This window comes from Aedes albopictus, chromosome 2 (genome assembly GCF_035046485.1).
Source record: "Aedes albopictus strain Foshan chromosome 2, AalbF5, whole genome shotgun sequence".
Taxonomy (NCBI): domain Eukaryota; kingdom Metazoa; phylum Arthropoda; class Insecta; order Diptera; family Culicidae; genus Aedes; species Aedes albopictus.
Window position 1 is genome coordinate 194,571,902 of NC_085137.1, and position 24,748 is coordinate 194,596,649.

The 24,748-nt window shown below is 42.1% G+C and overlaps 5 protein-coding genes and 1 long non-coding RNA gene across 6 annotated transcripts in view; 2 read left to right on the forward strand and 4 right to left on the reverse strand.

Annotated features, from left to right (window-relative positions):
* The window catches only part of LOC134288786 (uncharacterized), a 28,342-nt gene extending 23,030 nt beyond the window's left edge, over nucleotides 1–5,312 (reverse strand). The window contains 1 exon segment of the mRNA XM_062854661.1: nucleotides 4,991–5,312. Coding sequence (XP_062710645.1) covers nucleotides 4,991–5,158 — 168 coding nt within the window. The 5' untranslated portion in view covers nucleotides 5,159–5,312.
* Nucleotides 5,313–5,490: 178 nt separating this feature from the next.
* On the forward strand, nucleotides 5,491–6,813 carry LOC134286553 (uncharacterized). The gene has a single exon (XM_062848180.1). The coding sequence runs from the start codon at nucleotides 5,688–5,690 to the stop codon at nucleotides 6,735–6,737; it is 1,050 nt and encodes a 349-aa protein (XP_062704164.1). The 5' UTR covers nucleotides 5,491–5,687; the 3' UTR covers nucleotides 6,738–6,813.
* A 54-nt stretch (nucleotides 6,814–6,867) lies between these two features.
* LOC109397533 (uncharacterized) lies at nucleotides 6,868–8,269 on the reverse strand. Its single transcript, XM_019669835.3, has 2 exons — nucleotides 8,115–8,269; nucleotides 6,868–8,043 (listed from the first exon to the last, which is right to left on the reverse strand). The coding sequence occupies exon 2, from the start codon at nucleotides 8,033–8,035 to the stop codon at nucleotides 6,899–6,901; it is 1,137 nt and encodes a 378-aa protein (XP_019525380.2). The 5' UTR covers nucleotides 8,036–8,043; nucleotides 8,115–8,269; the 3' UTR covers nucleotides 6,868–6,898.
* Nucleotides 8,270–11,820: 3,551 nt separating this feature from the next.
* On the forward strand, nucleotides 11,821–13,599 carry LOC109429374 (tumor suppressor candidate 3). Its single transcript, XM_019705272.3, has 4 exons — nucleotides 11,821–12,050; nucleotides 12,153–12,876; nucleotides 12,940–13,102; nucleotides 13,181–13,599. Exons 1-4 carry the CDS (start codon nucleotides 11,964–11,966, stop codon nucleotides 13,194–13,196), a joined length of 990 nt encoding a protein of 329 aa, XP_019560817.1. The 5' UTR covers nucleotides 11,821–11,963; the 3' UTR covers nucleotides 13,197–13,599.
* LOC134287857 (uncharacterized) overlaps nucleotides 13,226–24,748 on the reverse strand; it is a 134,417-nt gene continuing 122,894 nt past the window's right edge. The window contains exon 2 of the long non-coding RNA XR_009997596.1: nucleotides 13,226–13,313. This is a non-coding gene — a long non-coding RNA (uncharacterized LOC134287857). The remainder of the gene's footprint in view (nucleotides 13,314–24,748) is intronic.
* Nucleotides 20,145–20,732, reverse strand: LOC134286554 (sericin-2-like; the record flags this gene model as incomplete). Its single annotated transcript, XM_062848182.1, has 1 exon — nucleotides 20,145–20,732. A coding segment is annotated over one exon (588 nt), but the record flags the coding sequence as incomplete, so codon positions are not given.

Below are 24,748 nucleotides of genomic sequence, written 5' to 3' on the forward strand. Positions count from 1 at the left end.
ACCATATGACGACAATAGAGCGGCCGTTTTCTATGATTTGTGCGACGATTTCAATTTGAACATTTTAAATACAGGTGAAGTGACACGTATTGCATCTGACGGCAAAGAAAGTCGTCTCGACCTATCACTGGGGTCAAGTTCACTATCATTCGATTGCTTATGGAAGGTAATCGAGGATCCTCATGGTAGTGATCACTTACCCATTATAACCACCATAAAGCATAATAGTGAAAGGTCAGACCATCCAATTCAGGTTCCTTTTGACCTCACAAGGAATATCGATTGGCAAAAGTATGCAGAAGCGGTATCTTTTGGCATCGAATCATTCAATCCCCTCCCACCTTTGGATGAGTATCGATTCCTGTCTGAACTGATATACAAGAGTGCATTAGAATCACAAAAACGACGTGTTCCAAGTGCAACCTTCAAAAGAAGACCAGCCACACTAGGCTGGGATGATGATTGCACCCAGTTGTATCTTAAAAAATCTGATGCTTTCAAAACTTTTCGTAGGCACGGTACCTCAGATCTTTATCAAGAGTACGCAAAGCTCGAAAGACAGCTGAGAAACCTGCTGAAAGCGAAGAAGCGTAGTTATTGGCGACACTTCATTGAGGGTCTCTCAAGAGAAACTTCAATGACAACGCTTTGGAGAGTGGCTCGCAACATGCGAAACCGCTCTTCTTCTAATGAGAGTGATGAATACTCCAACCGTTGGATATTCAGCTTCGCGAAAAAGGTCTGCCCAGACTCAGTCCCAGCACAACCGATTTCTTGGGAAACATCCCCAAGAGACGGTTCCCTGGACAGACCCTTCACTATGCTGGAACTTTCTATGGCTCTTCTTTCATCAAACAATTCCGCTCCGGGAAGCGATATGATCAAGTTCAATCTTCTAAAGAATCTCCCAGATATCGCGAAAAGACGATTACTGGACCTGTTCAACTCATTCATGGAGAACAACATCGTTCCGCATGAATGGAGACAGGTCAAAGTAATAGCTATTCAAAAGCCTGGTAAACCAGCGTCTGATCATAATTCATACCGCCCAATTGCTATGTTATCATGTTTAAGGAAATTGTTGGAAAAAATGATCCTATCACGACTCGATCATTGGGTCGAATCGAATAACTTGCTTTCAAATACACAGTTCGGGTTTCGCAAGGGCAAAGGAACAAACGATTGTCTAGCGTTGCTTTCAACAGATATTCAACTGGCCTTTGCGGAAAAGGAGCAACTGGCTTCAGTTTTCTTGGATATTAAGGGCGCCTTTGATTCAGTTTCCATAGGAATATTGTCAGAAAAACTGCGCAATAGTGGACTTCCAGGAATTTTGAATAATTTCTTGTATAATTTGTTGTCAGAAAAACATATGAGTTTCAATCTCGGACAACTGACAACTTCCAGAATTAGTTACATGGGCCTACCCCAAGGCTCATGTTTAAGTCCCTTGCTTTATAATTTTTACGTGAAAGACATTGATAGTTGCTTGGAAGGACAATGCACGCTAAGACAACTTGCAGATGATGCTGTGGTTTCTCTAAAAGGCCCACATGCAGAAATGTTGCAAAGACCATTGCAAAATTCTCTAAATAATCTGTCAATCTGGGCAAGAGATTTAGGGATCGAGTTTGCTCCGCAAAAAACTCAATTGGTTGTGTTTTCTAGAAAGCGGAACCCAGCCCAACTGAAACTCAATCTTTTGGGAATAGAAATCGACCAGTCTTTGACTTCGAAATACCTTGGGGTCTGGTTTGATTCAAAAGGCACTTGGGGTACCCAAATCAAGTATTTGGTGCAAAAATGTCAACAAAGGATCAATTTTCTACGCACAATTACCGGAACATGGTGGGGTGCTCACCCGGAAGACCTCATAAAACTTTACAAAACGACTATTCTCTCTGTTATTGAGTATGGCTCTTTCTGCTTCCACTCAGCAGCAAACTGCCACCTAATAAAGTTGGAACGAATTCAATACCATTGTTTGCGTATTGCTCTCGGCTGTATGCACTCAACGCATAATGCGAGCCTTGAGGTCCTGGCAGGGGTGAAACCTCTCCAGAACCGATTCTGGGAGCTCTCGCTAAGGTTACTTATCAAGTGTGGAGTGAGCAACACACTTGTCATTGAAAACTTCGAAGAAATGCTCAGTCTGAACACTCAATCAAAATTCATGAGAATCTATCTGTTCTACATGTCATCTGACATAAGCCTACCAAGTTATAATCCTCCCCGTGTACACTTCACTAATGACAGTACCTCTGTTAAATACGATCTGTCCATGAAACAAGCTATTCATGGAATACCAGATCAACTTCGATGTATATCTATTCCACGCATTTTTAACGAAAAGTACCAAAATGTCAATTCCTGTAAGAGATTCTTCACTGATGGGTCTCGCATAAATGGATCCACTGGTTTCGGTGTCTTCAATGAAAATTTCACCGCCTTCCGCAAACTTCAGGAACCTTGTTCGGTTTATGTTGCTGAGCTGGCAGCAATCAATTTCGCTTTGGGGATGATTTCAAACATGCCCGTAGACCATTTCTTCATCTTCTCGGATAGCCTTAGTTCGATTGAGGCACTCCGGTCGATGAAACCTGTAAAACATCCATCTTACTTTCTTACAAAAATAAGGGAGCAGATGGGTGCACTGGTCGAAAGATCATACAAGATTACCTTTGTATGGGTCCCCTCACATTGCTCAATTTATGGCAATGAGAAGGCGGACTCTCTCGCAAAGGTGGGCGCACAGGAAGGTGAGATCTATGATAGAAGAATTTTACATGATGAATTTTTCCATTTTGTTCGCCAGAGTTCTCTTCAAAGTTGGCAAAATGATTGGCGAGATGGCCAGCTGGGACGGTGGTTACATTCCATTATTCCTAATGTTTCTTTGCGAGTGTGGTGGTATGGTCTGGATGTAAGTCGCAATTTCATTCGCGTGATGTCAAGACTTATGTCCAACCATTACTCGCTAGACGCGCATTTACACAGGATTAACCTCGCGTTGAGCAATGTTTGTACTAAGTGCGGTTCCGGTTATGATGACATCGACCACGTAGTTTGGCAATGCCCGGATAATGACGCCTCCAGAGCGCTACTTTTGGATACCCTTGAGGCCCGAGGTAGACAACCCTTTGTTCTTGTGAGAGATGTGTTGGGGACCCGCGATGTCACATACATGGGATGTATTTTCGACTTTCTTCGCTCTGCTGGTATAAAAGTTTAATTTGCTTGTGTTTTCTTCTCCAGTTTTTTTTCTCTGTTTTGTCCTCTTTGTGTTACCAAGCTGCTCCTGGCCATCCGGAAGACCAAGTCCCACAACAAGTTGGTACCAACACCACAAGGCACCGAATACGCCAGCAAGATACGATTCACCCCCGGATGAGCAGCAGTGAAACCTTTGGCCCAATCCTTACCCTGTCCATCCCTCAAAATGTGACCTTCTAACCTCGAGCTGCCACGAGTACCCTGGCTTCCACCCATTACTAACAGATATCATTAAAAAGTTATTACTCTGTATAATGTATACTATTAAGTACAAAGAAAGATCCTCGGCTCCGTAAAGCGTTATACGCGATTGAGCCCCAAATAAACGAACTAGATAAAAAAAAAGAGTTCTTCAGAAAAGTTGTAGGCAATGCTATTTCGAGCAACTTTGCTAAATACGCCGTTTGTCTTGCACTTAGTTTGAACATAGTAGGTCAATTTTAAGTTTTGACTTAGGGTAAGCCCCCCTAAAACGGTTTTTTCGCAATAACTGAATGTCTTCAAATGCTCATATCTCATGGAGCTGGTAAAATGAAAAAAGTTCTTTAAGCGGCATTTGGAAGGTCACATATGAAGCCAAATGTGGAGCAAATATTACAAGAACGTTATTTTTTAAATTGGAATAAATCAACTCCAAAAATCTCCTTAAAAATCGAAAAACTACATATAACATAATTTTAAAGATAGAGTCAAACTGTCTTCGGAAAAAATGTGGGTTTTTACCATACCTAAAAGTTTCCCATACACGACTTTTTTGTGAAACGTGAAACAAAAGCTAGAAATTTGTTTTTAAAGAATATAATCGTTCTGATTTCCTAGAAAAACATAGCATGTACCCCTAAGAATCAAATTATCAATTTCAAGCTTTTGTTTCACGTTTCACAAAAAAGCCGTGTATGGGAAACTTTTAGGTATGGTAAAAACCCACATTTTTTCCGAAGACAGTTTGATTCTATCTTTAAAATTGTATGAGTTATAAGTAGTTTTTCGATTTTTTAAGGGGATTTTTGGAGTTGATTTATTCCAATTTAAAAAACTACGTTCTTGTAATATTTGCTCCAAAGTTGGCTTCATATGTGACCTTCCAAATGCCGCTTAAAGAACTTTTTTTATTTTACCAGCTCCATGAGATATGAGCATTTGAAGACATCGTTGTTTTTAAGTCAAAATTGCCCATAACATTTGAATGACAAGACCTAGCAACATGCAATGTTCAGAACAAATATGCGTCATTACTTGCTCTTCAAATGCTCCGAAGCTCACATCTTCGAAAAAAATCAAATTAAAAAGTTATTGCCAAAAAACCGTTTTTGGGTGGCTCACCCTAAGCCAAAACTTAAAATTGACCTACTATGTTCAAATTAAGAGCTAGATAAACGGCGTATTCGGCAAAGTTGCTCAAAATAGCATTGCCTACAACTTTGCTGAAGAACTCGATCGCGTATGACTTGAAATTTAAAAGTTCTATTCCAGATTTAAGACGCGGACCACCCTAATCAAAAATTTTTGGAAAAGATGCAGCAAACACATTCAAACAACTTCTCTGAAGACACCAAATGCCTAAAATTTACGAAAACGGAGATACGGAGTTTTTTCCTGCTAAAACGTGGATTCGGACCATTGTGCATTGGTATGTTACCACATGTGCTAAACGTTTAAAAAAAAAAACGGTTGCCTATTTTGCAACAAAATCGGGCTACGGGTTCAAAGAACTTACCTTTATGCGTAAATATTTCCGAATCAGCGCTTTCAAGTTTTCCGCTGTGGAGAGCTGGCACAACTTCCGAGGGGCACTCTGACAAAGGAAGCAACACTGATTTCGTTCTGATCCACCGTCGACGAGGTGCGCGTCCTCCCAACTGCGTTTAGCGCTTTGGTTTTCCATTGTCCGCGGAGAATTCGAATTAGGTTCACCATTCAGAAATGAAAGAAAAAGTGGAATTAATCGGGGCTCATTTTTTTTTTCTATGACTACTGCGAAAAAGGATTGATGTTCTTGATTCAGAATCAAGAATCGAACTGCAGCGTTTGTTTACGCAAGTTCTGCCGTTGCCAGACCAAGAATGCTAAAAGTGGCTGCGTCCTCGGGGTGTTGGCCTTCCGGGAAAAATAAAAGAAACCTACACGGTTAGATTAAAAAATGCTAAAATGCATAAAAGCTATTCTAAAACCATATTCGATCTGCACACCCCTTGGCATGCATATTTTAGGATATATTGCACAGTTCACACTCAATTGGACTACACAGTTTGAAACTGCAACCTGCATAAGTGTGATTTACAAGTGTGATCTGTCAAATTTGATAGATCCGTTGACAGCTCGAAATATCAACACATTGTTTTGATTAACAATCGGCTCGCGTTGTTGGAATAATTATTTAGTTAATATTTATAGTTTTTTATTCGACAATAGAAATGGCCAACGGCAACATAATCCTTCGGAATGTGCAGCATAAACGAGCTTCCACTAATACCCGATTCCATTGCCTATATGGCTATTATTTTCTCGGCCTTACAAGAGCACAGTTGGCGATAATTTACCGAAAAAGCAAAACCACTGTGACCAACTGGATTTCCGCATACGAAGAAAATGGACTTGTGACTTCCAAGCAGCGGCAGCAGATACACCGTAAATTCTCCGCTGAACAGCGGCAATGGATACTCGCACTCTACCAGAAGAACCCAGTGCTATATCTTGATGAATGTCGTGACCTCTTCCAACATCAGTTTAATAGAAGAATAAGCGGAGCAACGGTTTGTAGAATCCTTCATGCCGAAGGACTGACCTGGAAGGCATTGGAACGCAGGGCGATCCAGATAAAGGAAGAAGAGATTCTGCGATTCTGTTCCGAAATGAATTCTTTCGAATGGGATATCTACATGCTTGTGTTCCTGGATGAAGTATCGCTGGATAACAAAGGAGTTCTAAGGAATAGAGGATACGGAGCAAAAGGAAAAAGGTTAATTTTTCGAGGGGAGTTCGTGCGGCGTCCAAGGGCATCATTTTTATGTTTCTTGGGGCTTCATGGTATTCTTGATAGTTTCGAAACAGAGGGAACGTTTACGCGAAAGATATTTTTTGATTGCTGTCGAGAATTTGCCCTCCGTAATGACAAGGTCAACCGTTACCCTGGATACAATTCAGTTTGGATTATGGATGGCGCTCGGATCCACTGTGATCCAAATATAATATTGTATCTACGTTCAATTGGAATTATTCCAGTATTTTTACCTCCATATTGTCCGTTTTTTAATCCGGTGGAGATAATTTTCGGAATTGCCAAATCTCGCATCAAAAAAATGTATCCTGAAAATTCTAATGCCAATATGTCTCATTTGGCATTAGAAACATTTATGGGCTTGGAACACCATGACTGTACGCGTCTATACAAAAAATGTGGCTATTTTTCTGGCGGCTTTTTTGATCCCTCAGGCGGAATGACAAATAAAGAATGTGCTGAATGATATGATAAAGATGATCTCTAAAGATCATCTAAATCCCCAAGCAATGTAATTTCAGTGTGTTTTCTCTATTGGCTATAATGAATAAATAATCATTTGATAAAAAAGTACATCGTTTATTAAAATCAATTTTGTCCCATACACAAGCCTCGACACAAACATGATCACAAATGATCAACATCATTCATATCCGAGACATTCTCCGCTAGAGAACGGCTGACTTCATCCTCCTCCGGCTTAATCGAATCTTGCATTGCTGTAACAATACCGGAATTGGTAGAGCATCTGGTTTGTAGTGATTGAATCCGGTGCTTAATGCGTTGACCCAAGGTAAGCAATTCATTCACCTCGCTTTCCAGTGTCGAAAGGTCCGTCGAAAATGCATCATTTATTGTTCGAGCAACCGACAGTCCACTACGAGCGCTTTCGAGCTGGACTGCCTCCGAGATTGGTACTGATCGAAAGAATTTGATGACGGAATGCGGTGGTAAATCATTCATTCGGCGTTCACGTTCATGTGCAGGAACAGAATGTAGGTAGTTCGCCCAGATTTTCCAGGAACTGGCATGTCCGCTGAAGTGTGCTCCATGGATGTCTCGTAGTTGGTTGGCCAATGCTGTCAGAGATTGATTATTTGGAGCTCCCGCACGATCGCTGTTCTGAAACCGAATCAGCTGTCGATCAACCAATTCCCACAGCTGCTTGCATGATACTGCGGTCGAGTAAACGTGAACATGCACCCGAATTTCCTTCGACCGCCAACTGATCAACAGTTTGCTGTCCACTTTGTCAACATTGACACGTCTACGATTCGCGTGGTTCTGTAGGTACACGAACTTTCCTAGGTCGCCAAGTGTTGGCTCATCATTGGCCCAACAAGGAACTTGGAGTCCATTGTCATCTTCGAAGGTAACTTCTTGCTTGATAACTGGTTTCACAATACTCCATATTCCTTGCAAAATTTCATCGACGCTGTTCCCGTAAATTATCTCCGATGCAAACTTGGCCCCAGAAGTCTCTCCGACAAACTTGCGTTTGAAAAAAGTTGCATACAGCGACAGATTTGTTTGCTTGCCTGGCCGCTTGCTGCTGAGCTTGCTGGATTCACCGCTCGTTTCACCGGCATCTGCTTTCCGAAACTCCCTCTCGCTCGTGCCTGAGTCATCAGCTTCCGGAGGCTCACGAGAATCGAAAAAGGGATCATTTTCTTCGTCGAGAGCTTCCACGGAAAACTGATCAGAATCCAGATCAAGGTCAGCATCCTGAGAACCATTCGATCCTCCTTCTCCATCGATGCTCATGGCGCTACCTGTAGTAAAATATAACACAGCGAAACGTTGACCTACAATACATTTATTTGATAAACGATGGTTTGCTCACCGGAGAATACAACCAGAGGCTGTTTCGTAGTCGTAGGCCGTGAATTATCGCTGAATTTCGCCGAAATATTCAATTTAATTGCGGACGGAAATCAATACGCGAACCGTGATATGCGCCGTGATTCGTTTGTTTGTTTATTTACTCCGCTCTCGTATGCATGAACGACGAGAACCGTCATTCGACATGACAGTGCTGCCAGAATGTAAGAATAGTTCTGAACATGCACATGAACATGAACTGTAAGCACATTCTTATAAAATTTCACGATTTTTCGTGATAAATATTATTAAAAAAAATAATGTGTACACCAAGGTGTACATTTTATAATTGGGCTAAGATAAATCTACTATGAAACGCGAAATAAGAAAAAAAGTTTTCATCTTCAGTTATTTTGACAATACTGGCAACAAGTTTTACCAGTCCAAAGTGTGATTCATGGACTGTGCAGATAATCCATTCTTCAAAGAAACCAGCAATATTCCTCCAATGCATAAATGGCATTTATTGCCTACGATGCATATATCGATATTATTTAACAATGCATATATCGCTTTTATTTGTAAAAAATGCATAAAAAATCATTTTGTTCATTTTTTACTGATCAAAATAGAAAAAAAAACGACAAGTTTGGTTAGAGCTATAACCAATGATAAACACTTTATTTCTCCTTATCATATATATAATAAATTAACTTACTGTATAAATAATCACAATCAATGATGAACACACGCTACCGGACATATTTTCTCCACCGCCGCATTTGTCGAACGAAAAACTTAGAAGCAGGAGCATTAATCTGGAAATAAAAGCAATTTGGAGATCTATGCCTTTAAAAATAATACATGTACTTACCGCAACGGAATGCACAATCGGGGTTTACATAAATCGATAAATTCACGTAGAAACAGCTCTTAATTGACTTGATGGAAATATCTTGGACGAATAATATCGCGATGGCGGAAGCTGACGGTTGACCAATTAAAATTTTACAAAGTCCAAAGTGTAACAATAATGACTTGATATTCATAGAAATCAATAAATGCGAGAAATACCTAGGAATGCATAATACAAATGATGTACTGCATACTTTTTATGCATTGCAAATGATAAAACGGTTTAATATGAAATTATTATTATATAATAAGCTAAAAAGCATATTCAGTTTTCTCCGTGTAACCGGGAATAGACGAGTGCACCGATAAACTGAATTCATCGCGGTCCGAGAATTTTGACACTAGAGCGGGGTCGCTTCCAATCAGAAGTGAAAGATTTCCAATCAGAATTGAACTATTGGGTTGTTTAGTGAATAAAATACAGTAGACGTTCGATAAGTGCAACATGTTTACGTTTCAGTTAACGAATGAAATTCGCTAACTGCAACGACTGACAGCCGTCAAACAATTGTCAATTGCTGTTGGACGCAGCCAGAATGCACTCAAAAACATCACAATGCAGCTGTAGTGCATCTGAAAAACATCGCAACTCTGTTGACGTTTCGTTTTTGACAGATAGCGGTGCGATAACTGCAAAATTGTTGCACTTAGCGGACTTGCAGTTAAAAAGCATTGCAGTTAAACCGTTTGCACCGAGCGAACGTCTACTGTACTTGTGATAAAAATTAAATCAAGATTTTTCTAGCACTACTTTTTTTGGTTCCCATTTAAAGTTAGATTTTGTGGGGGCCCCTGAAATGTGGGGGCCCGGGGCCATGGCCCCCCTGGCCCCCCTTAAATCCGGCCCTGCAAACGGTTGACCTGCAATGCCTTTTAACTGCAAGTCCGCTAAGTGCAACAATTTTGCAGTTATCGCACCGCTATCTGTCAAAAACAAAAACGTCAACAGAGTTGCGATGTTTTTCAGATGCACTACAGCTGCATTGCGATGTTTTTGAGTGCATTCTCAAAAATCTTGGTGGCAATATAGTTGCCACTGCCCGTTTAGCCCAAAAACGCTGGTGGCAATATAGTTGCCACTGCCCGGTAACCCCAAAAACGAGCTTTTGAGGTGGCAATATAGTTGCCACTGCCCGTTTAGGCCACCAGCGCTGGTGGCAATATTCTTGCCACTGCCCGTTTAGGGTACTTTTCTTCTTTTGACTTCGACAAAAAGCTGGAAAAGAGATTTTAGAGTGGATTAGGGCTTAACCCATAATATAAACTGTGTTGTTCAGCTCATGTTAACCCATAATTTGATTATTTCTTAAAATATTTACCAAATCTAAATTTTTTCAATAAGTTTGAGCTTATTTTCTTCACGCGGTCAAATTTAGCCATTTTTGAGAACACAAATGACTCCCAAATTACTGTTAAAGCTTTGTTTAGCACCAAAAAAATACCAGGTGTTGTTGGTAATCCCAATTTTGCGTAAACCAAAAAAAAAAAGTTCGAAATAAATTGTTGCAACACAGATAAAAATATTTACAAACAGTAGGTGGCAATATAGTTGCCACTGCCTTATAAAGGGTTAACAAATTTCAATCGGTAACTGAAACGTAAACATGTTGCACTATCGAACGTCTACTGTATCAGAATCGAGTCACCCCTAGGTGGTGCGAATAGAAACGGTTTTATTTTTCAAGCTAACTAACAAACACGTACACACTCCCGGCGCACAGCTTGTAAACACGCACGAGCGTTCAATTTTCTTGCAACCACCTCTCTCAGCGCGGTTGTCAAACACGCCGTCGCGACGCTGTTCGGAAATGGTAAACATGATCAATCCACCAACATTCCGATTTTGTTCTCGTGTTCAAAGTTTATTATTTTCCATTCGCGATGGAAATTTTGATGGATAGGATAGTTGTTACAAAATTAGCTAAAATAGGCTCAAAACAATGTTTATCCTTCTCCTCGCTTTCCAACGGCTTGACAGCGGCAAATGGAGATATCGTGACAACACAGGTTCAACAAGGTTTAACATAACCTCTATCTTCAATGTTTGGCTCCCGATGAGAGAGTATATTGAGTCAGTCCGCGACACTCAGAGTCACCCTCAAGATGTTTATAAGGAAGGTGTTAGCGTATAAGCAGTAAGTGGATGCGGGGAGTGCGGCACACTGCGGGGGGATGGAGGTGATAGCCAGCCAGTTTGTTTATGCTGCAGAACGCTACAGAAGCGTTGCTACGCCGCAGCGGCAACAACATTTTCAACCAAGTTTTCAACACGAATAACCAATGTTGACATATTTCCATGGCACTCATAAAATGAGTAATATTCCCCCAGGTTTAAAATTTGCTCGTGCCACCGCATTTTTGTTACTTATGAATACAATGGTGATTTCTTAACCAAAAGAGATTGCTTTACCGAAAATATTGCAAAATATTTGCTTAAGTGGGTGTACGAGCTAATTTGCAATCCGTGTAAGTAGGAAACACTCCATGAGTGTCATGGAGTTTGTCCAATTTTAGTGCTGAGAAAGTTTAGCGTGAATGGTTTCTGTGGGGTTGCTACGTTGCTAGGGCTGAAAGTTTTTGTTTGTTATCTCACCAGTGAAAAAAATTAAACACAAACTTGCCAGCTGTCGTTAGGTTTTCCAATATGGCGGATGGTGCAATCTGACATATTGGATTACCTTCCTTTTACTTACCTTGGTCACCCTATCATTTTTTGTGACTGCATGTGGTTCGGACGCAGCCACAAGAGTAACGTGTTTTATTTTGAGACGTTACGCACGTAACTCCCTTACTGAACACGTCACTCCAAACGTCAAAATCTTTGCCGCAACAGCAGCAGTAGCTGTTCTGTTCGATCGGTTCTTCGCTTTTCACCACTGGCGATGGATAATCGCTTAGCTGATTAAAAGAAAAATTCAGGATTTTCACCGGTGAATAATCAGTAAACTGTGTCAAAATGCGAGTGCTAGTTAAAATTGCAATCCTTATTGCAATTTCATTGTGCTTGTTCCATCATGTGCAGAGCCAGGCCAAGGGAAAGGGCGTAAGTATTAGCGCGGATGTTTGTTTGCGGTGTCAATCGAATTCCACGTCTACCAAACTGTAATGAGTTGGTTCTGGTGATAATGGATCTTTTTGTTTTCAGTCGCAAACCCTATCGGAGAAAGTTCAGCAGCTGCTGGACATGAATGCCAAGAGGCCAGTCATGCGCTTCAATGGGAACCGTTTCCGGGACTTTGTCAAATCTGCCCCGCGAAACTACTCGGTGGTAATTATGTTCACGGCCATGGCACCGGCCCGGCAGTGTGTCATCTGTCGGCATGCCCACGACGAGTACACGATAGTGGCCAATTCCTATCGGTACTCGCAGACCTACTCGAATAAGTTGTTCTTTGCGATGGTGGACTTCGACGAGGGCTCGGACGTGTTCCAAATGCTGCGCCTGAACACGGCCCCGGTGTTCATCCACTTCCCGGCCAAGGGCAAACCGAAACCGGCCGATACCATGGATATCCAGCGCGTTGGAGTGTCCGCGGAGGTCATTGGCAAGTGGATTCAGGAGCGTACGGACATTCAGATCAGAATCTTCCGACCACCGAACTACTCGGCCACGGTGGCCATTCTCATGCTGACGGCCTTCGTCGGAGGATTCCTTTATCTACGTCGGAACAATCTGGACTTTTTGTACAACAAGCAGATGTGGGGCTTCTTGGCGGTCATTTTCTGCTTTGCGATGGTATCCGGACAAATGTGGAATCACATCCGAAGCCCGCCGTTTGTCCACAAGGGTCAAAATGGAGGTATTGCCTACATCCATGGTTCCTCCCAGGGGCAATTGGTGATCGAGACATACATCGTTATGTTCTTGAGTGAGTTGTTTGTTTAGAATTCGATGAATTGGTCGATTACAAAAAACGTTTCTTCATTTCTAGATGCAATGATCGTCGCCGGTATGATTCTGCTGACAGAGTCTGGCTGGCAAAGCGACCCCCGGAAAGGGAAGATTGCCGCTGTCGTCGGTTTGGTACTGGTTGCCGTGTTCTTCTCGCTAATCTTGTCGATTTTCCGATCGAAGGCTCAAGGATATCCTTATAGGTTGGTAGCACGAATGGTCTTTCATTCTTTATGAGTAAATGCTTGATTAATGCTCAATATGTCTTTTATCTGTTCCAGCTTCTTATTCAAATAACTTTGAATCATCTGAGAGTGCAATGAAAGTCCTACTAAAAGCCGAGTGATAGCAATGGAACACTGTGCGTGTGTTGAGCACCACCATCAATTTGGCACGAATGTGTAGGAATAATACCTACACGTAAAAATGCGAAAAGTACTAATTGTTAGGACCGAAAACACCAAGGAAATCACATTGATTTACAAACACACACACAAACATTACCCATTACGCTAGTGAGAACTAATGAATTAGTGCAAGAAAAATCTGTTCCGTCAAAAAACATCATCGGGAAAAAATAACTTTATTGTTTGTTTAGTGTTTTAAATTTACTGCGAAATTTTTACTTCTGTGTAATTGCGGAAATTAAACTTGATGGGGTCTCCCGTATGAGATCCTCTATGGGTTACAAAATAGAAAAGATGGTTCTGTAGTGTTATGATCCGAACTGTCATATTAGAAGCTGTTTTGCTATCCGTGTTGTTCTAATTTGAGTCCCAGAAGCCCTAACTCAATTTCTGATTTTCCTGCCCTTCGGTTTAGAAAAGTGTATGGGTAGCGTTCTGACAACTTGGTAGTGACAGTTTTTTATGGGTAAACTAACAAAGGGGTTGATTGAATAAATATTGGTATTCTGTTCCTTCTAATCAATCACGAGACCTTAATGCCATCGTTGATTTGATGAAGTTGTAAAAATATCACGCATTCCGTTATAGTATTTAATGATGATCAAGATGAATTGGCGGATTCTACTTTTGGCCTACCTAGCATGGTTATAAACATGAACCAGCTATTCATTCCAAACAAATAGGTTTTCCAGTGCAAGACAAAATTTATAGCTTTAAAGATTTTTTAGCGATTACATGTAAGAGGATTTACTTAACGCGTGGTGCAGCCAATGTCCCCTTCATTAATTTGGTTTTAAATGAAGATTCTAAGCGCTACTGTAACCATAATAAAAAAGGGAAGTCTTGAGCAAATGTCTCAACTAAACTTTATTGTGAATGTAAACGTCAATAAAGCGTCCTCAAAACGGCTTGATGCTGAGTTACTGTGTTGTACGTATGTACGGAACCTTCTATGTAAGCCCTATACCAATGAATCTGGCAAACTTAATCCTCATGTATGTACTGTGCGATCAGCTTCTATATCACCAAGTCATAGTTCTTTTGTCGGCTCTCATGTAATCACTAACTGAATAACATCGTGAAAAAGGGGCTTTTTCAGCCTTTTCACAGTTGTTAAACAATAGTTATGGATGCTGTAATAGTTAATCGTTTAAATATTATCAGGTTACTTTGTTTTTTGTTTTACTCCAGACAAGGCAATTGTGCCACATCCCGAATAAAACGGTATCATACATCAATAGGGTCCTAAAATTAAAGACGAAATCTCGCTTATATTGAATAATACGATCAAGCATGGTATTCTAATCGGAATTGTACTTTACTCGAACTTGAAAAACAAAGGAATAATGAGAAAATTCGAAATAAGAAAAATGGTAAATAGTTCTACTTTGACATTTGAGGTCAACCTTGTGTGACTGAGCTCGACATTTTTCGCACTGGGATTTCAAAAATGTTCCTATCTGACATACACGGTGAAAAAAAATCACTCAAAGTATGTGTAATAAGCTAGGGACGAGACAAAATGCTAAAAAAATAAAAAATATATATTTTCAACTACGGTTAATAAAAACGTAAAAAAATGAGTAAATATGTACTCTTGAACCACATATTGTGGTTTAAAACAAGAATCCCGATAGGACTTTAGGAGCCTATTGTACAGCATATGATTTAGTTATTATTTGTGCTATCATAAACTGGACTATACGTTGATGATAGGACAAATCGTTTTAATGATAGCAGTTATCATTTTGGGAGTTTTGATGATAGCCCGAATGGGTCGTTAAGTATCGTTACCATTCAAAAACGCCGGATTTCTCGAACAAAAATTTTGCAGTATTATAAGTGTTATAATCACTCTATCATCAGCTATATGATACAGTGAATAATAAAAACAAAACGGAAATATTTCGAAGGATCTGCTTTATCGACCGAAAAAAGTAGCACACCCCTGCGGGCACTTGTCGGACACTGTCATGTTTAGCTACGATTGCGTGAATCGTTGGGGGCTATTTTATAACTCGAGTCGATCGGAATTTCATGTGACTCGATAGTTGTCGAATTACACAAAACGAGTTTGTCGATAGATGTCGAGTAAATAGTCTGGCACAACGAGTGCTCGATACATTATGACGACTCGATGAAAACGGTCGGTCACTTGTCATCGCACAGCAATCAGTGCCTGCTGCGCACAGTTATCAGACAGCTGATGTGAAATTTTGAATTTCTACCAACAACATGGCTTTGTACGCGGAAGTATTTTTGCATTTTATTAGTAAAACTACTCTAGAATATTTATTTGAATCCGTTTTAAACCCTCCATCAGTCGCGCCAAAAAGAGATGCACGAGCGATCGCGTCGGGTAGGCAAAAATGTCCAGCTGATTATGAGTGTTTGGTAGCTTGGTTGGTAGTGGACATGTAGAACCAATCAACCCGATCTGTTCCTGTCGCGGGTGTCGGAATGGCCCCCGCGGGAGCCTGGGCATTCAGTCAAGGTCGCCTCGGTCAGAACACCAAAGCTAGGCATGCGGCGGCTCTTTCTTGATGATTTTGCATATCCATCATCGTAGTGAACGTAAAAAGGACCAACGGCCGCCCTGGCGAACCCGTGCCCACTGGAATGTCCCTGGCCAACCCGTGGCCACCGGAATATGCTCTGGAGGAGCCTGCTCCGAGGACGCTTTGGCCATAGCGCCAGATCTTCCATTTTTTATGTTCATCCTGTGTTTTGGTGATCAAAACCAGATTCTTCGCTTGCAGGCATCTAAGAAACTGAAATCAGGAATTGCGTCGGAACGAACCGATTACACTCAAGGAACTCCTCCACGAATGCCTCTTGGGATTCCTCCAGAATTCCTCCAGAAATTTCTCTAGGAATTCCTTCAGAAAGTCCTCTAGGAATTCCTACATAATTCCTATAGGAATTCCTACATAATTCCTATAGGAATTCCTCCAGAAGTTCCTCTAGGAATTCCTCCAGGAATTCCTCTAGGAATTCATCTAGGAATTACCCCAGTAATTCATCCAGGAATTCATCTAAAAATTCCTCCAGGATTTCATTTAGGAATTCCTCCAGGAATGAATCTAGGAATTCCTCCAGGAATTCCTCTAGGAGAGAGAATTCCTAGAGCAGTTCCTGGAGGAATTCCTCCGGGAATTCCACTAGGAATTCATCTAGGAATTCCTCCAGTAATTATTTCAGGAATTCCTCTAGTAATTCCTCCAGAAATTCCTGTAGCAATTACTTTAGAAATTCCTCTAGCAATTCCTTCAGAAATTCCTCTAGAAATTGCTCTAGAAATTTCTCCTGAAATTCATCTAAGAATTTCTCCTGAAATTCCTCTAGAAATTTCTCCAGAAATTCCTTTAGGTATTGCTCAGGAAATTCCTCTAGGAATTCCTGTATAAAATCTTTTAGGAATCACTTCAGAAAATCGTCTAGGAATTCCTCCGGAAATTCCTCTAGGAATTCCTCTGGAAATTTCTCTAGGACTTCGTCCAGAAAGTCCTCTAGAAATTCCTACATAATTCCTCTAGGAATTCCTCTAGGAGTTCCTCTAGGAATTCTTCCAGGAATTCATCTAAAAATTCCTCCAGAAATGCATTTAGGAATTGCTCCAGGAATAAATCTAAGTATTCCTCCAGGAATTCATCTAGGAATTCCACCAGGAATTCCTCTAGGAGAGAGAATTCCTGGAGGAGTTCCTGGAGGAATTTCTCCGGGAATTCCACTAGGAATTCATATAAGAATTCCTCCAGTAATTATTCCAGGAATTCCTCTAGGAATTCCTCCAGGAATTCTTCTAGTAATTCCTCCAGAAATTCTTCCAGGAATTCCTCTAGGAATTCCATCAAAAATTCCTCTAGAAATTGCTCTAGAAATTTCTCCTGGAATTCCTCTAGCAATTTCTCCTGAAATTTCTCTAGAAATTTCTCCAGGTATTGCTCAAGGAACTCCTGTAGGAATTCCTGTATAAATTCTTCTAGGAATTACTCCAGAAAATCGTCCAGGAATTCCTCCGGAAATTCCTTTGGAAATTTATCTAGGAATTCCTCCAGGAGTTACTCTAGGAATTGCTGCAGGAATTCCCTAGGAATTCCTCTAGTAACTTCTCCAGAAATTCCTTTAGGTATTGCTCCAGAAATTCCTCTAGGAATTCCTGTATAAAATCCTCTAGGAATTCCTTCATAAATTCCTCTAGGAATTCCTACATAATTCCTCAAGGAATTCCTCTAAGAGTTTCTCTAAGAATTCCTCCAGGAGTTCCTCTAGGAATTCCTCTAGGAATTCCTCTAGAAATTTCTCCAGTAATTCATCCAGGAATACATCTAGGAATTCCTCCAGGAATTCCTGTAGGAATTTTTCCAGGAATAAATCTAGGAATTCCTCCAGGAATTCATCTCGAAATTCCTCCAGGAATATATCTAGGAACTCCTCCAGGAATTCATCTAGGAATTCCTCCAGGAATTCATCCAAGAAATCCTCCAGGAGTTCATCTAGGAATTCCACCAGGAATTCATCTAGGAATTCCACCAGGAATTCCTCTAGGAGAGTGAATTCCTGGAGGAGTTCCTGGAGGAATTCCTCCGGGAATTTCACTAGGAATTCATCTAGGAATTCCTCCAGCAATTATTCCAGGAATTCCTCTAGAAATTCCTCCATGAAATCCTCTAGTAATTCCTCCAGAAATTCCTCTAGGAATTCCTTCATTAATTGCTCTAGGAATTCCTTCAAAAAATCCTCTAGGAATTCCTTCAGAAATTCCTCCAAAAATTGCTCTAGGAATTTCTCCTGAAATTCCTCTAGAAATTTCTCCTAAAATTCCTCTAGGAATTTCTCCTGAAATCCCTCTAGAAATTTCTCCAGAAATTCCTTTCGGTATTGCTCAGGAAATTCCTTTAGGAATCCCTGTATAAACTCTTCTAGGAATTACTCAAGAAAATCGTCTAGAAATTCCTCTAGGAATTCTTCTGAAAGTTTCTCTAGGAAATCCTCTAGGAGTTCTTCTGAAAGTTTCTCTAGGAATTCCTCTAGGAGTTCCTCTAGGAAGTTCTGCAAGAATTCCTTCCAGAATTCCTCTAGGAGTTCCTCTAGAAACTTCTCCAGGAATTCCTGTATAAATTCTTATATGAATTCTTGTATATATTCCTCTAGAAATTACTCAAGAAATTCCTCTAGAGATTCCGTCGGAAATCATTCTAGGAATTCCTCTGGAAATTTCTCAAGGAATTCTGCTAGGAATTTCTTTAGAATTCCTCTAGGAATTCCTTTAGAATTCCTCTAGGAATTCCTTCAGGAATTCCTATAGGAATTCCTATAGGAATTCCTTCAGGAATTCCTCTAGGAATTCCTTCAGGAATTCCTCTAGGAATTCCTTTAGAATTCCTCCTGGAATTCCTCCAGGAATTTCTCCAGGAATTCCTCCAGGGATTCCTCTATGAGTTCCTGTAGGAATTACTCCAGGAATTTCTCTATGAGTTCCTCCAGGAATTGGCTTCTTTAGCGGTGTTGAGATAATTCGATATTCTGAATCTGCATATCAAACTGAGCCAAAATCCAAATTTTCATTAATTCTGGTGCACGGGAACCTATTTAAAAATCAATTTGAAGTTTGTATGGGAGCGATTTGTCGAATCACCCCTCGTCGCAGTTTGTACAGGACGGGACTGTCAAACAGTTGCCCAGCTGTCAAAAGATGATTTCAAAAAATCTCTTTTAAATTGGTTTTAGGTACCAAAATAAAGTTCTACAAATCTGAAAAAAAAATCATAGTGGCTCAGAAAAAGGCGCTCTTTCATATGAAATCAAAAAATCGCTTCATTTTTCATAATTAAAAAACCCAATTCCTCTAGGGATTCCTTCAGGAATTCCTCTAGGAATTCTCCAGGAATTCATCTAGGAATTCCTCTATGAATTTCTCCAGAAATTCCACGTGTAATTTCTCCAGAAATTCCTCTGGGAACTTCTTCAGAAATTCCTCTAAAAATTTCTCCAGAAAATCCTTTAGGTATTTCTCCGGAAAATTCCTCTTGAAATTCCGATATAAATTTCTCTAGGAATTTCTCCAGAAATTTCTCTAGGAATTCTTCCATAAATTCCTCTAAGAGTTGCTCAATTTCCTCCGGAAATTCCTCCAGGAATTCATCCGAAAATTCCTCTTTTAATTCCTCCGAAATTTTCGCAAGGAATTGCTCTGTAAATTCCTCTAGTAATATGTCCACAAATTTCTCTAGGAATTCGTCTAGAACTCCTCAAGGAATTTCTTCACAAATTCCTCTAGGGATTTCAACAGAATTCCTCCAGAAATTCCTCTAGGAATTCCTTCATAATTCGTCATGGAATTCCTCCAGGAAATTCTCAAGGAATTCCTCCGGAAATTCCTCTGCAAATTTCTTTAAGAAATCCTCTAAGAACTCCTCTAGGAATTCTTCCAGGAATTCCTCTAGGAATTTTCGGAGGAATTCCTGGAGGAATTTCTGGAGGAATTCCTGAAGGAACTTCCGGAGGAATTCCTGGAGGAACTTCCGGAGGAATTCCTGGAGGAACTTCCGGAGGAATTCCTGGAGGAACTTCCGGAGGAATTCCTGGAGGAACTTCCGGAGGAATTCCTGGAGGAACTTCCGGAGGAATTCCTGGAGGAACTTCCGGAGGAATTCCTGGAGGAACTTCCGGAGGAATTCCTGGAGGAACTTCCGGAGGAATTCCTGGAGGAACTTCCGGAGGAATTCCTGGAGGAACTTCCGGAGGAATTCCTGGAGGAACTTCCGGAGGAATTCCTGGAGGAACTTCCGGAGGAATTCCTGGAGGAACTTCCGGAGGAATTCCTGGAGGAACTTCCGGAGGAATTCCTGGAGGAACTTCCGGAGGAATTCCTGGAGGAACTTCCGGAGGAATTCCTGGAGGAACTTCCGGAGGAATTCCTGGAGGAACTTCCGGAGGAATTCCTGGAGGAACTTCCGGAGGAATTCCTGGAGGAACTTCCGGAGGAATTCCTGGAGGAACTTCCGGAGGAATTCCTGCAGGAACTTCCGGAGGAATTCCTGGAGGAACTTCCGGAGGAATTCCTGGAGGAACTTCCGGAGGAATTCCTGGAGGAACTTCCGGAGGAATTCCTGGAGGAACTTCCGGAGGAATTCCTGGAGGAACTTCCGGAGGAATTCCTGGAGGAACTTCCGGAGGAATTCCTGGAGGAACTTCCGGAGGAATTCCTGGAGGAACTTCCGGAGGAATTCCTGGAGGAACTTCCGGAGGAATTCCTGGAGGAACTTCCGGAGGAATTCCTGGAGGAACTTCCGGAGGAATTCCTGGAGGAACTTCCGGAGGAATTCCTGGAGGAACTTCCGGAGGAATTTCTGGAGGAACTTCCGGAGGAATTTCTGGAGGAACTTCCGGAGGAATTCCTGGAGGAACTTCCGGAGGAATTCCTGGAGGAACTTCCGGAGGGATTCCTGGAGGAACTTCCGGAGGGATTCCTGGAGGAACTTCCGGAGGGATTCCTGGAGGAACTTCCGGAGGGATTCCTGGAGGAACTTCCGGAGGGATTCCTGGAGGAACTTCCGGAGGGATTCCTGGAGGAACTTCCGGAGGGATTCCTGGAGGAACTTCCGGAGGGATTCCTGGAGGAACTTCCGGAGGGATTCCTGGAGGAACTTCCGGAGGGATTCCTGGAGGAACTTCCGGAGGGATTCCTGGAGGAACTTCCGGAGGGATTCCTGGAGGAACTTCCGGAGGGATTCCTGGAGGAACTTCCGGAGGGATTCCTGGAGGAACTTCCGGAGGGATTCCTGGAGGAACTTCCGGAGGGATTCCTGGAGGAACTTCCGGAGGGATTCCTGGAGGAACTTCCGGAGGGATTCCTGGAGGAACTTCCGGAGGGATTCCTGGAGGAACTTCCGGAGGGATTCCTGGAGGAACTTCCGGAGGGATTCCTGGAGGAACTTCCGGAGGGATTCCTGGAGGAACTTCCGGAGGGATTCCTGGAGGAACTTCCGGAGGGATTCCTGGAGGAACTTCCGGAGGGATTCCTGGAGGAACTTCCGGAGGAATTCCTGGAGGAACTTCCGGAGGAATTCCTGGAGGAACTTCCGGAGGAATTCCTGGAGGAACTTCCGGAGGAATTCCTGGAGGAACTTCCGGAGGAATTCCTGGAGGAACTTCCGGAGGAATTCCTGGAGGAACTTCCGGAGGAATTCCTGGAGGAACTTCCGGAGGAATTCCTGGAGGAACTTCCGGAGGAATTCCTGGAGGAACTTCCGGAGGAATTCCTGGAGGAACTTCCGGAGGAATTCCTGGAGGAACTTCCGGAGGAATTCCTGGAGGAACTTCCGGAGGAATTCCTGGAGGAACTTCCGGAGGAATTCCTGGAGGAACTTCCGGAGGAATTCCTGGAGGAACTTCCGGAGGAATTCCTGGAGGAACTTCCGGAGGAATTCCTGGAGGAACTTCCGGAGGAATTCCTGGAGGAACTTCCGGAGGAATTCCTGGAGGAACTTCCGGAGGAATTCCTGGTGGAATTTCCGGAGGTATTCCTGGAGGAATTTCCGGAGGAATTCCTGGAGGAATTTTTGGAGGAAGTCCTGGGGGAATATCCGGAGGAATTTCTGGGGGAATTTCCGGAGGAATACCTGGAGGAATTTCCGGAGGAATTCCTGGAGGAATTTCCGGAGGAATCCGGGAGGAATTTCCGGAGGAATCCTGAGGGAATTTCTGGAGGAATTCCTGGAGGAATTCCTGGATGAATTTCCGGAGGAATTCCTGAAGGAATTTCCGGAGGAATTCCTGGAAGATTTTCCGGAGGAGTTCCTGAAGGAATTTCTGGAGTTATTCCTGGAGGAATTTCCGGAGGAATTCGTGGAGGAATTTCAGGAGGAATTTCTGGAGGAATTTTCGGAGGATTTCCTGGAGGAATTTCCGGAGGAATTCCTGGGGGAATTTCCGGAGGAATTCCTGGAGGAATTTCCGGAGGAATTCCTGGAGGAATTTCCGGAGGAATTCCTGGAGGAATTTCCGGAGGAATTCCTGGAGGAATTTCCGGAGGAATTCCTGGAGGAATTTCCGGAGGAATTCCTGGAGGAATTTCCGGAGGAATTCCCGGAGGAATTCCTGGAGGAATTTCCGGAGGAATTCCTGGAGGAATTTCCGGAGGAATTCCTGGAGGAATTTCCGGAGGAATTCCTGGAGGAATTTCCGGAGGAATTCCTGGAGGAATTTCCGGAGGAATTCCTGGAGGAATTCCCGAGAAACTCTTTGAAGAATTTCCAGAGGAATCATGGCCATCACATATAGTGGAGGAATCAATGGCCATCACATATAGTGGCTTGATTTCCATAACAGCGGGGAGGAAAAAAAAAGATAATGGATATGAAGAATCAAGAAGATTGACCGTCGCATGTCTAGTTTTGGCGTTCACGAAGAAGGCACCTTCAGTGCGCATTTAGATTGGCCAGGAAGGATATTGGACCTTTTTACGGTAACCAAGATAATGGATATGAAAAATCATGTAGAGCCGTCGCATGCCTAATTTTGGCACCATGGTCCAAACGTCCTCGGAACAGGTTCCTCCAGGGTATATTGCAGTGGCCACGGTTTGGTATGGAAGGCCATTAGACCTTTTCATGGTTACTAAAACGATGGATATGAAAAAACACGGAGAAAGAGCCGTCGCATTTCTAGTTTTGGCGCTATGGCCAAAACGTCCTCGAAATAGGCTCCTGCGGAGCACATTCCGGTGGCCACGGGTTGACCAATGGTTGGCCTGAGAGGCCATTCGATGTTTTATGGTGTCCAAGAAGATGAATATAAAAAAAATCATGTAGATAAAGCCTTTGCATGCCTGATTTTTGTGCTCTGACTGAAATGTCCACGATCCAGGTCCCCGCGGGGGTAATTCCGATACCCGCAACAGGACCAGATTGGGTTGGTCGGTTCCCCATGACCACTACCAGACACGCATCTCCCTGCTGAACATGTTTGCCGCAGACACCAACGTTCAACGACGCGACCGTTCGTGTAAAGCTTGTGTAAACAAAATTCCTCTCAGTAAACTGTCAAATTCGCGAATCGACCACTCTTCTGCTGTCGACTGTCGAGCTGTCGAGCTAGTCGGTTTATGTGATAGCTTTTCTGCTCGACTCGACGGTGATAGCAGGCGACCCGATTTAATCGACTCGAGTTATAAAATAGCCCCCGTTGTTTGTTTTCACGGTGTTTTTTGTTTGGAGAGTCGGGAATCCAACCGTGATCAAGGTGACTTGGTAGTTTCTCGTGTGGTGTTTACGCACAACACCAAATCGAATCAGTGCTCGCGGTTGATCGAAACTCTTTAATGTTGGAAAGCCGAGAAGCAGTTAGCGTAGACCATCGGGGAAGGCTTTGAATCGTAAGATTCTTCAGGCGAGTCTTCAGGAGGAAAATGAATCTGGAGGAAGGAATACATTCTGCTATATGGATCGTGTAAAGTTGCACCCCAGTGAAAACAGATGCTGAAATTCATGAACAGTGCAGTTTTGTGGTGAAGTGACTTACCGTGGAAGCTACTCAATGTTTGTGTTTTGGAATCGGTCGACGGAAACCTTTCTGGATCACAAGGTACGTTTTCGTAGGCTACACTATTTACTTTGGATAAATAATTACCCTGCGGCAAGCCCTGTGGTCAAAGTGCAGTAGAAATGCATTAAGAGTTGATAGCGGTCAGTAAAAACGGATTATTTAAAATTATTCATGAATCATAGAAGGAATCCTTATCATCAACACTATGATAAGTATTAAGTATTGTATGATCTCATTTCAAAGACATCAATCATTCAATCATAAATGTATTATTGTATCTATCGTTATTATTCCCCAAATGAACATCTTATAATATGCATTATACCATGAACCATAAATTTCTATTCGGGATGATACCTTACCCAACTTCATCTAGCTGCAAAAGCTTGTGAAACGTCAAACACAATAATGTTTACATTGCGCAAACTGTGTGGTTGTGCCAACAGGTTCTTTGTCACAGCTTCTAGCTGAAAGCACGTTCCTTAAAAAGCTACGAAGTGCTGCTGCTTTGTGTATTTAGCAACTTTACAACACTACTGTATAAAAGCAGCTGATTCATTGATTGGGACTCTTATTCGAGTTGCACATCTTCCAGCGACTTTTTCCAGAGTTGAATTAGAGTGCTATAAAAGCAACCAAAATGAGTTCACAACATTGAAATGGATATCTACAAAGTATTTGTGTAGCGGCAATATATCCCGCTGAAAGTTGGTTTTGACAATACTGTTTCCATCCGACTAGCCGTGTTGCTATACCAACCGTTTCTTTACAACAGCTTCTAGGTGTAATAATATCGCATAACGAGTAGCGAAGCGCTGCTGGTTTGTACATTTGTCAGCATTACTCCTATTCGACTAATTAAAAAAAAATCTCCCAGAGTTGGAATAGATTGCA